Genomic DNA, 12,278 nt, shown 5'->3' with positions numbered 1-12,278 from the left:
AAAAGGCAGTGTATGACCAGAGAAGGAGGCAGTAGACTGAAATTAAACAAAAGACAAAGTAAACTACGTTTCTCGAGAGACTTCTATTTTTGGCAAAATGAGGAATAAATAACCTGAAAATAACTGTCTAGTTCAAAACATAGAAGTATATTGGAAAAATTGCCAAATTTAGCTTTTATAATACATAGCTAAAGAAGCAATAATAGGGCAAGTCTAGGGGCCAAACGGCAGAGAACACGTGAATTGAGAGGCAATTGTGTGCAGAAGTGAGCAACTGCCCTGGAGATTGCTGATCGCTGGTGGCCTAAGCTTTGCTTTCATGAGTCTCCAGCAAAGTGGGCTTATGTGCAGGGGAGGAGAATGGAGTAAGAAAAAGGCTGTCAGGAAACAAAGCCGCAAGCCTGAGCGAGAAGGGAAGTCATAACTGATACACCAGTGGGAAGCCAAGAACACTGAAATATGACACAAAATTTCAGAATGCTGAAAGGTGATGGAACCTTTCAATGAGGGGGCAAAATTAAGGAAAATATCCTGGTTAGACCTTGTTTTTCAGTGGAGAAGAAAAGGATGGCCATCGTAAGAATTTATGACCACCAGCCTGTTCTCAGATTTGGGTAAGTATTCACACGGCCAGTGTTTTCCATGAAATTCTCAGCAAGAAGTTTGTTAAAAATCATCCTTGGTAAGGGGCGCCTGGGTGGCTCAGCCAGTTGGGTGACCGACTTCGGCTCAGGTCTTGGTCTCACAGCTCGTGAGTTCGAGCCTTGCATGGGGCTCTGTGCTGACAGCTCAGAGCCTGGAGCCTGCTTTGGATTCTCTGTCTCGCTCTCTCTGCCCCTCACTTGCTTGCACTCTGTCTCTCTCTCTCAAAAATAAACATTAAAAAAAAACAAACAAAGGTCCTTGGTCTGCAGAGGCCTCCAGAGTAAAATATGCAAATTCTAAAGGAACCAATTTAAATTAAGGCCTCAAGGATTTCCCTGCATGAAGTTCTTATATTTGTAAGCCCATAATAAGGTAGAAAGAGAGGAATGTGAACAGGGAAGGGCAGTGGGGAGCAGGGAGAGCTAAAATGTATCACTAATATTCCATTTCTCTAGTTAGATTGTAAGTAGATAGGGGTTAACTTTACTCCCACTTAAAACTACACAATAGTCTCTTGGACTCCTGTATACATGAAATATTTGTAAACTATTTTAAAACTAAAACAAGAAAGGACTGGTTGGAGTTACAAAGCTTGAAAACCTTCCAAATTAAGGAATTAGACATGCTCATTTCATATACTAGATTGTAGTAACTACTTTTGAAATGTCATAGTCCAGCATAGCTTTGCTAAATAAATGGCCAAAGAGAGGAGGGAAGTAGAATCTATGATTTGGAAGTACAGAGACATTACTACTTATGGGAAAAGATATATGAGGAGAGTCTCATCAACTGGGGGACAGTTTTACAGAGCTAGCAAAATGTAATGGAGGTCTATGGCATGGCCTGTGTGCTACAGCCAATACTCACTGACTGCTTTAAACCTGGTCACAGCTTAAAACTTTCCCTTAAGAAAATTCTCAGTCTAGTGGAAGACTAGACTAAGAAACTAGGAATACTGTAAGAGCAGCTAATGGGAAAATAGTATTTTTTTTTTAATTAAAATTTTCTGATAAGTCAATGTTACTAGGCCATTTATATTATGCAAAGCAGACGATATGTGTCCACAGCTTTTAGAGGTTGAAGTGAATATCATCATGAAAATTCAAACAATCATAATATCCTTGTTACTTACCCATTTGGAATACAATTTGGTCTCAACTCTTGGCACAAAACTGACAGCCTTAATCATGATATCATACACATTTAGAAGGATGTCTATATAGTCATTGAACTCAGGTTCAAACTTAATGGTGTCATTTTCAAGAATCAGCCTCATGATGAAACCTGGATGTTCAAAAGCTCTAACAGAATCCTGCAAAAAATATTCATAAGTGTATGTGAATATTTATATGAATTGAGAGAGACTCAAGAGTGCACTGGTCCCAATTAGAACACATGGGAACTCACCCTTCCTCTTATGCCCTAGACAATTAAGCCAATGAGGAGCTCTACTAAAAAGGTCAAGAGCAATTTCCAGCTAGACTTGTTGGTATCTAGTATTCACTGGGCCTACAGATCAATTATAGTGTCAAGGTTCCAGAAAAAGGAGGATATGCATAGCAGTGGGGCTCTAGAATCACATAAGAAAGAGTCCAAGAGAACATTTAAATTCTTAGGCCCAGCTCACATTCTAACAGGATCTTCTTCCAGAAACAAAAGAGTTCCTTGCAGAAATCTCCAGCCATCATGACCCAAATTTCCCAATAATGAGAATTTTCACTTCTCTTCACTAATCCGCAGCAATGTGATGAGAATCATATATCCTGAATATTCAGGTTGACGCTAACTTTTTTACAACAGGTAAGTGGTCTAAAGATTTACTTCCTCATCTTCTACTGGTAGATTTTTTTTTTATCTTTTCCCTTTTGAAAATAAATTAGTAGATGAATACTGGTGTAACTACACCATACTTACTGGTGGTCGTGCAATTAGGTCTGTGAAATCCTGCATGGAGACCAAAGTGAGTTCCTGCAGCTGTAAAGTCATAAGTGTAGCAGCACAGTTGAAAAAAGATTCCAATTTGGCATTGCTGTCACCAGTTGGCAATTGCTTTTTTTTATTACCTTGGTAATAAATATTCTGCACTTCTGGAAACCACCTTGAAAGCACAAAAGACTTTTAGAAGTTAATACTTTCAGTGAATTACTCCTTTTACATTAAGCATTAACAGTAACTTCTGGACATCCAAAGGTCTTCACAGAGAGCTGTATTGCTCACTGACATTATCCACCCTCTGAAATGTAAGCAGTAGCATATTTCACTTTTGCTAGGAAAAGAAATGTTCATCATAGCCGACAGAAAATGACTCAACCATGTGATGCTGTAAGAAAAAACTGTAAGTCTAACTCCTGAAACTAGGATTCCTATACTACTGAAATAAAAACTATTGGATATTACAAAATACTCCTTACCAGTCTCTAAAATGTTCCTCAGGGAACGAATTTGTTAAACGTAATGTAAATATCTGATTAGACCAAGAGAGTTATTTGGTTCAACCAAATAGGTTGAATTTTATCCTATGCTTTTTCACAATGACTTGAAAACAAGACAAACCAATAAAATCAAGTGTCTATGTTCTTATTCCCCTCAATGTGAAATCCTGAAAGAATGACTGATTTAAAACAAAGTTTCAAATGTGTATGTATCTTTGTAATAAAAGGCTAACAGTAAATTTATAAACAGAAAAATTCAAGTTTTCAATTTATAAAACCACTAACACTACAAAATTAAGGAATGTTGATATTTCTTTCATAAGAGATCATGGATTTTTTTAAAATAGAGTGCACATATTTTCAGGAGTTGCCCGAATGCTCCAAGAGAGATCTGAATATTAAATATATGTATTCATTCCTTTAACAAATACGTGTTTAGCGTCTATTGTGCATTAGGACCAGTGTCACAAGAGATATAAAAAGATATGACATCATCCTTTCTCTTATAATAATGAAGGCAATGTGTCATAGCAGAAAGACAGTCTTGAAGTCAAAGGATTAAAATATAATTTTCCATGTAAGTAACAGAGAAGGGTTTTATAACGAAGATGGCATTTCACTGAAGGATGGAAATGAAATGAGGAAGATTGTGAGAAAACGACCTGAAGTAGAAGTAGGATAATAAGAAAAAAATAGGTGGATAAGTGGGGCTAATATATGTGAATCATTTCATTGTCTGTAATAGAGATAATGTAAAGATTTCTTCCTAGAATAGGAAGAAATAAGTGGGAGAAAGTCTGTAAGGACTTTTGCACAACTTGAGAACTAAACACAAGAAGTTGGCACAGCCTCATGCTCCAAAATAAAGCCATGGTAGATAATTCTCCGGTAAGTTGTCATTGTTTAAGCAATAAATAAAGAGGACAAGAGGCAAATACCAAGTAGTGAAGGGCAAAGCTAGATTAAGAAAGGAGACTGAGAGACTTCCAGTAGTTCAGACAAGAGATGGAATAAGTATGGGGCTGTATCACTGGAAAAAGCGTTTGTCTTTTTTTTTTTTTAAAGAAAATCTAAAAGTTTTTCAACCATTGTCCCAAAGGCTCCCTATTATGTATAAAACATTTGGTACAAAATTGTTACTCAGTCTTCAAAGTACTTATAGGCTAATAGAGGGAGGAAAAGACAAACACATAAATACATAGTATGAAAGGAAGGAATTCTAACAGAGTAAAGTATCAGGGGTATTCAGAAGGGAGAGATAATTTTCAAGAGGTAACAATAGAGATTTCACAGAAGAAATGTCATTTGGACCGCATATTGAAGGACAGAAGAGAACCTTCTCCAGTAATAAGAAGTACCATAAATAGTGTGAATCACAATATTTTGGTGATGGCATTCAAGAAGCTTTTGTTCTGTTTAATTTCCTTAACCTCTGATTCAATTTGATATAATTACGTGTGCAAAGACAGCAATGCTAAGAGGGAGGCAACTAAACAACTTTCAAATTTTCCTAGAATCCCCATCCTACATATAAAAAAAAATAAGTAATAACTATTTTAAAAAGCAATAATTGGGGGTGCCCAGGTGGCTCAGTCAGTTAAGCAGCTGAGTTTGGCTCAGGTCATGATCTCACGATCTGTGGGTTTGAGCTCTGCATGGGGCTCTGTGCTGACAGCTCCAAGCCTGGAGCCTGCTTCAGATTCTGTGTGTCCCTCTCTGTCTCTCAAAAATAATAAATAAACATAAAATTAAAAATCAATAATTGGTTAAAAAGGAGAACAAAGACCCTTTACCCATTGAATACTTAACAGTGGTAAGATACAGTTACAGACTAGTCTTAGAAGTTATGTCCTGTTTAACATGACAGTTTCTCCAGGCATGGCCCAAGGTGAAAGCCTTTTCAGAACTGAGAATGCAAGAGATAGGTTAGGTCCAGGTTGCAAAAGACCTTAAAAAAGGTTAAGAAATGTTGACTTATTTGGTCAATGAAAGGTAAGCAATGAATTAGAGGTTAAGATTCATGTGCCAGTAGTTTGTAGGCTACCTGGGAGATTAAAAGAGCCTGCCCCGAGTAGTTGCAATGGGAATAAAGGGAAAGGCGTACACACAGAAGAGGCTTCTGAGAGAAGATAAAAAAAATAGTTGGTTGTCCTAAGTCTCAAAGAATATAAAAGGATTGAAATCATACAAATTCTAAATCAGTAACAGAAGGACACTCTGGAAATTTACAGATACATGGAAATTAAACAACATAGTCCTAAAGAACCAGCCAATCAAAAAGGAAATCACAAGGGAAATATGAAAATAATGTGAGATGAATGAAAATGAAAACTTTACCAAAAATCACAGAATGAAAAAAAAGCAATGACCAGAGGGAAATTTATAGTGGTCAACACCTACATTAAAAAATAAAAAAGATCTTGGAGGGGCGCCTGGGTGGCTCAGCAGTTGAGTGTCTGACTTCTGCTCGGGTCATGATCTCATGGCTCATGGGTTCAAGCCCTGCATTGGGCTCCGGGCTGATGGTGTGGAGCCAGCTTGGGATTCATATTCTCTCTCAACCTCTCTCTCTCTCTCTCTCTCTCTCTCTCTCTCTCTCTCTCTCTCCCGCCCCTCCTGCACTCACGTTTTCTCTCTTTCTCAAAAAAAATAAATAAATAACTTTAGGGGGTGCCTGGGTGGCTCAGTCAATTGAGCATCTGACTTCAGCTCAGGTCATGATCTCGCGGTTTGTGAGTTCAAGCCCCTCATGGGGCTCTGTGCTGACAGCTCAGAGCCTGGAGCCTGCTTCGGATTCTCTGTCTCCCTCTCTGCCCCTCCCCTGCTCATGCTCTGTCTCTCTCTGTCCCTCAAAAATAAATAAATAAACGTTGAAAAAATATTGTTTTAATTTAAAAAGGTCTTAACTCAACACCCTAAAATTCCACTCAAAACTGGAAAAAGAAAAGGAAACTAAACTCAAATCAAGGAGAAAGGAAGAAATAAAGATTTAAGTGGAAAAAATAGAGTATTAAAAAAATAGAGACTCAAAACAGACTCAAAAGTTGGCTTTTTAAAAGATCAGCAAAATTGACAAAACTATAGCTAAACTGACCAAGATTGAAAGAAAGAAAGAAAGAAAGAAAGAAAGAAAGAAAGACTCAAATTGTTAAAATTAGGAGTGAAAAAGAGAACATTAATATTCACCTTACAGATATTTTTAAAAACTACAAATGGATTTAATGAACAATTATATGCCAACAAATTAATCTAGCAAATTCCTAGAAAGATACAAACTGCGAAACTAACTCAAAAAGAAATAGAAAACATGAATAGAGCTATAACAAGAGGCTGAGCTAAAAACCAGAAAATTTTCTAAAAAAATTAAAAGACCAGGACCCAGGAAAAGATGGCTTCACTAGTAGGTTCTATAGAACATTTAAAGAAGAATTAACAACAATTCTTACCAACTCTGCCTAGAGAGAGGGGGGAGAGAGAGAGAGAAATGCTTCCTCATTCTATGAGGCCAGTATTATACCAAAACCAGACAAAGATATCACAAGAAAAAACTAAAGACCAGTATTCCTTATGGATATACACAGAAAAATCCTCAACAGAGTACTCACAAATGGAATCCAGTAGCACATAAAAAGAATTATACTCCATGGCTAAGTGGGACTTATTTCAGGAATGAAAGATTAGTTCAATATGTTAAAATGAATATATTAATAAAGTAGAAAAACCCATTACGATCTCAGGTGCAGAAAAAACATTTGGTAAAATCTGCCCTATTGCATGATAAAAACAATCAAGAAACGAAAAATGAAAGGGAAATTCCTCAACCTGATAAAGGAAAACTATATAGCTAACTAAATGCTGCAAGACCGAAAGCCTTCCCCTACCTAACATCATGAACAGAACAAGGATGTCTACCCTTGCCACTTCTTTTCAACACTGTACTGCAGATTCTAACCAAAGCAATTAGGCAAGGAGAAGAAAAAAATCAAATGCTTCTGAGAAATGAAGAAGTAGAACTATCTTGGGGCGCCTGGGTGGCTCAGTTGGTTAAGCGTCTGACTTTGGCTCAGGTCACGATCTCACAGTCCGTGAGTTTGAGCCCCGCGTCGGGCTCTGGGCTGATGGCTCAGAGCCTGGAGCCTGCTTCCAGTTCTGTGTCTCCCTCTCTCTCTGCCCCTCCCCCATTCATGCTCTGTCTCTGTCTCAAAAATAAATAAACGTTAAAAAAAAAAAAAGAAGTAGAACTATCTCTATTTGCAGATAGCACAACCTTACATAGAGAAAGATATAAAGGTTCCACACAAAAAAACTATTTGTGCTAATAAGCAAGTTTAGCAAGGTTGCAAGACACAAGATCAATATATAAAAAAAAATAGGCTTTATCAAAATGAAAAATACTCATACCTCAAAGGACTTCTCAGGAAAGTGAAAGGATCCGCCACATAAAGAGACAAAAATTTGCAAATCATGTAACCAATGAAGATTCAGTAGTAAGAATATATAAAGAGCTCTTACAATTCAGCAATAAAAAGATCACTCAATACAAAGAGAGCAATGATTTGAATAGACATTTATCCAAACAAGATATATATATATATATATATATATGACAATAAGCATATGAAAAAATGTTCAACATAGTCATCAGAGAAATGCAAATCAAAACCACAATAAGAACTTTACATCTATTAGGATGACTATAATCAGAAAGATGGGCAATAACAAGTGTCAATAAAGATGTGGAGAATTGGAACCCTCATACATTGTTGGCAGGAACATAAATCTGACAGACCCTTTAGGAAGCACTGTGGCAGTTCCTCAAAAAGTTAAACATAGAGTTATTATATAGCCCAGCAATTCTACTCCTAGGTGTATACCCAAGAGAACTGAAAACACATTCGTAGCATTATTCCTAATAGGCAAAAAGTAGCAACAACACAAATTTATGTCTACTGATGAATGGATAAACAAAATGTGTTAGATCCATATGATGAAATATTATTTAGCCACGAGGAGGAATAAAGTATTGATATATGCTATAACATGGATGAACCTTGAAAACATTAGGCTTAGTGTAAGAAGCCAAACAAAAATGGCCACATATTATATCATTCCACTTACATGAAACATTCAGAATGGAGATAGAAAGTATATTGGTGATGGCCAGGGCAAATGTGGAGTGATTGATAACAGATAAAGGGTTTCTTTTGGGGGTATGGAATTAGTGGTGATTATTGCAAAAACTTGTGAATATATTATAAACCACTAATATGTAGACATGAAAGTGGTAAGTTTTAGGGTAAGTGAATTATATCTCAGCTTAAGAAAAAACACAGCAATACACTGCTTATGGCTGGGGGCTGGCTGGAGGTGGTGAAGATGTTGATGATAACCAAGAGACAGAAAAAGTCATAAAGTTTTCAACTTGGCCTAGGAATGGTCCAGAACAGGTAGAGTCTCAGATCTGGAAGAAAGAATAAGCCCTGTTATGGAGATGCTGAGATTCTGATGCTGATATAGCATGGAGATATAGAGTACAAAATTAGTAACAAGGGCCTAGAACTCCAAAAGCATAAGATCTTCAGACAGATGAAACAGATGAAATCGTGACATTGTCAAGAATATAAAGAAGACAAGAGCAAACTTAGGGATTTGCACTTGAGGGGCCTCTATTCTTAGGGATAGTAAAATTAAGTACAGCTAGGGGAAAAAAACAGATTAAAAAAAGAAACAGTTGGGGCGCCTAGGTGGCTCAGTCGGTTGAGCGTCCGGCTTCAGCTCAGGTCATGATCTCACAGTTTGTGAGTTCGAGCCCCGCATCAGGCTCTGTGCTGACGGCTCAGAGCCTGGAGACTGTTTCGAATTCTGTGTCTCCTTCTCTCTCTGCTCCTCCCCCACTCATGTTCTCTCTCTTTCAAAAATAAATAAAAACATTTAAAAAAATTAAAAAAAAAAAAAAGAAACAGTGGCACATGGACCTAGAAAAATGGGTTTCCAGAAGGTAAGGGTGATAAACCATAGCAACTACTGCATAACAGCAAAGGATGAGTATGCAAAGAAAGGTCTGGGTTTCGGGTAGAGGTCATAATTAATCATTTACTAATTGTTTCTTCATTGTGGTGAGGTGATGTTCTGCCTTTTAGCCATGATAAACACATTCTGGCTCACTATTTAAAGTATGGTCAGAGTGTTGTCTGAGAGTCAATCAGGAAGCATCAAGAGATACAGCTCATCAGTCTACAACTCTCAGCAAAAGTTTTCAATAAAGGTCTGTACTCTGCTCTGTACTTTGACACCCAATTTACCAAAATTTACAGTAGTAATATATTCCTGAGGTATAACTCTGAAGTTATAGATCAAGAAAATGTACTTGTATTCTGTCTTAAGAGGTCATTTTATTCTCTGTAACGATAGGGTTTCATTCTACATCTCTCCTCTGTTTAACGTTAACTAAATACTAATATTAAATAAAAGTCTAGATTCTTTCAAATAATGCCAAAGATTTGATCATATTAGAGAAGAAAAAAAGATAAAGGAAAGGTTCAGTCTTCAACTATCAGGATATATTTCTAAATAACTTTTGGAAATCATGAAGCCATGCTAGAGTTTCATGGCCTCTGTTATCTGCAATTTGACCTAATTTTAATGTCCTATTTATAATAACCTAATAACCCACGAGAGAAACAGTTTTCCTGTATTGTTTCACAGCATATCGTCTGGCACCTAGATCAATAATTTTCATATCTGGCTATTCCATTTTGGAGGGTCAAACCAAAAAGATGTTGAATTAATCATTTGAGAGGTCTAACCTCTCAATGTCATTGTAAACTCATTTAAAGAATATATTTTCTCCACCTAATCATGCTTTAAACTCTTCTGCATCCCCAATCCAAAAGCAAAATCAAAGAGGTACAGTGCCTTATACATATTAATAGATGTCATAAATATCTAGCAAATGGATTAGTTGATGATCATTCCTCCCATTACATTCAACCCCACTCTCAGAGCATTCAGTAGAAACCAGACATTGGGGGAAGAAAGCGCTATAATCATTTTAGCTTCTGCATCATCTGTGCTGTGTAGGACATCTTCTGGATGGACATTACAGACCAAGACACTTAAAGACATTATATTTAATTCTTGAACAGGAATAATTAAAAATTTTTTAATGGGATTTTCTAAATGCATTTAAAATATAGTTCCCCACCAATCACATTTTTAAACTTGTTTTCTTCCATGAAACTTCAAAACTTTACATTTTAAGTAGAGTCTCTTTGGCAGATTCCATGTGTTTCATGACAATGGTCTGAAATATTGATAGCTCTAATGCATCCTGGCGATTATGAAATTCTTCTATATCAACTAAACGTAATTTTCTGCAAGAGATAAAAATGAACAATAATTAAGGCAGGAGGTTTTTTTTTGCATTTAATATTTTTGTTAACTGATCTCCTCCAAAATAGGATATTCCTAGGCTCATTAAGGTTTGTGTTTAATAAAATATTTAAAAACCTGAGATTTTAAAAAGTAATTTTAATTTTAAAATAATTAATGTAATTAAATTCAATAGGAACACACGATCATGAAATGTCACTGTGAAATAGAAGAGAGTTGACATGTTTTTATTTTTGGTTTCAAACTGGAACAATTAAAAAACAGGAAAAGAGGTGAAGCTCAAAGCTTACAAAGCTCCTAAAACAAAAATTGCACCCACTCTGAAAAGAAAGCAACCTTAGATTTTAGGGTGTCATGGTGTGGTAGAGTTCTCACAAGTAAGACCTACTGTATCAAAATATTTTGATCCTGTCCGGTTTTGATTTTTTTTTTAATTTTTTTTTCAACATTTTTTATTTATTTTTGGGACAGAGAGAGACAGAGCATGAATGGGGGAGGGGCAGAGAGAGAGGGAGACACAGAATCGGAAGCAGGCTCCAGGCTCTGAGCCATCAGCCCAGAGCCCGACGCGGGGCTAGAACTCACAGACTGCAAGATCGTGACCTGGCTGAAGTCGGACGCCTAACCGACTGCGCCACCCAGGCGCCCCGATTTTTTTTTTTTTAAGAAAACACAGTGCTTACTCTAGTCAACAATTCTCCATACAACTCCTTTTCTGACTATAGTGCTATGGATCTTTGTTATACATGATTTATACCTTTAAGATTTTCTGTTGGGAAAACTGGACAGCCACATGCAAAAGAGTGAAACTGAATCCGTATCTTACACCATACACAAGAATTAACTCAAAATGGATTAAAGACTTAAATGTAAGACCTGAAACCATAAAATTCCTAGAAGAAAACATAGGTGGTAAGCTCCTTGACATCAGTGTTGGCAATGATTTTTTTTGGATCTGATGCCAAAAGCAAAGGCAACAAAAGCAAAAAAATAAACATGTGGGACTACATTAAATAAAAAAGCTTCTGCACAGCAAAAGTAAGTCATTAACAAAATGAAAAGGCAATCTACTGAATGGGAGAAAATATTTGCAAATTAAATACTGATAGGGGTTAATGTAAAGAATTTATAAAGAACACATACAACCCAATAGAAAAAAAATCTGATTAACAAATGGGCAGATATTTGAATAGACATTTTTCCAAAGAAGATATACAAATGGCCAAAACATACATGAAAAGATGATCACTAATCATCAGGGAAATACAAATCAAAACCACAATGATACATCATCTCAAACCTGTTAGAATAACTATTACAAAAAAGATAAGAAGTAACAACTTTTGGTGAGAATGTAAAGAGAGAATTCTTGTGTACTCCTGTTGGAAATCTAAATTTGTGCAGCCACTAAGGAAAACAATATGGAGGTTCCTCAAAAAACAAAAAATAGAACTACCATGTTATTATCCAGCAATTACATTTCTCGGTATTTATCCCAAGAAAACAAAAACACTAATTCAAAAAGATTTATGCACCCCCATGTTCACTGCATTATTTATAATAGCCAAAACATGGAAACAACCTAAATGTCCATTGCAAGATAAAGAAAATGTGGTACATTTTGTGGTACATAATGTGTACAACAGAACATTATTCAACCATAAGACAGAATGAAATCTTGCCACTTGAGACATCATGGGTGGACCCTGAAGGCAGTATGCTAAGTGAAATAAGTCAGACATAGAAAGACAAACTAATATGTTACATGTCAATTCATTTTGGAATTCATTTTGCCACCCAGCCACCAGA

The 12,278-nt window shown here is 36.3% G+C and overlaps 1 protein-coding gene across 6 annotated transcripts in view; it reads right to left on the bottom strand.

Annotated features, from left to right (window-relative positions):
* Positions 1-12,278, bottom strand: part of DNAH7 (dynein axonemal heavy chain 7) — a 276,184-nt gene that overhangs the window by 221,446 nt on the left and 42,460 nt on the right. For 5 of the 6 annotated variants that reach the window (XM_047873404.1, XM_047873407.1, XM_047873406.1 and 2 more), the window contains 3 exons: positions 10,331-10,450; positions 2,560-2,743; positions 1,778-1,957 (listed from right to left, as the gene is read on the bottom strand). In XM_047873404.1, coding sequence (XP_047729360.1) covers positions 1,778-1,957; positions 2,560-2,743; positions 10,331-10,450 — 484 coding nt within the window. Of the gene's footprint in view, positions 1-1,777; positions 1,958-2,559; positions 2,744-10,330; positions 10,451-12,278 lie in introns of those variants that run through there. The other variant, XM_047873409.1, reaches the window with a different exon arrangement.

The sequence above is a fragment of the Prionailurus viverrinus genome, chromosome C1 (genome assembly GCF_022837055.1).
Source record: "Prionailurus viverrinus isolate Anna chromosome C1, UM_Priviv_1.0, whole genome shotgun sequence".
NCBI lineage: Eukaryota > Metazoa > Chordata > Mammalia > Carnivora > Felidae > Prionailurus > Prionailurus viverrinus.
This window is presented reverse-complemented; position numbering and strand designations above follow the sequence as displayed.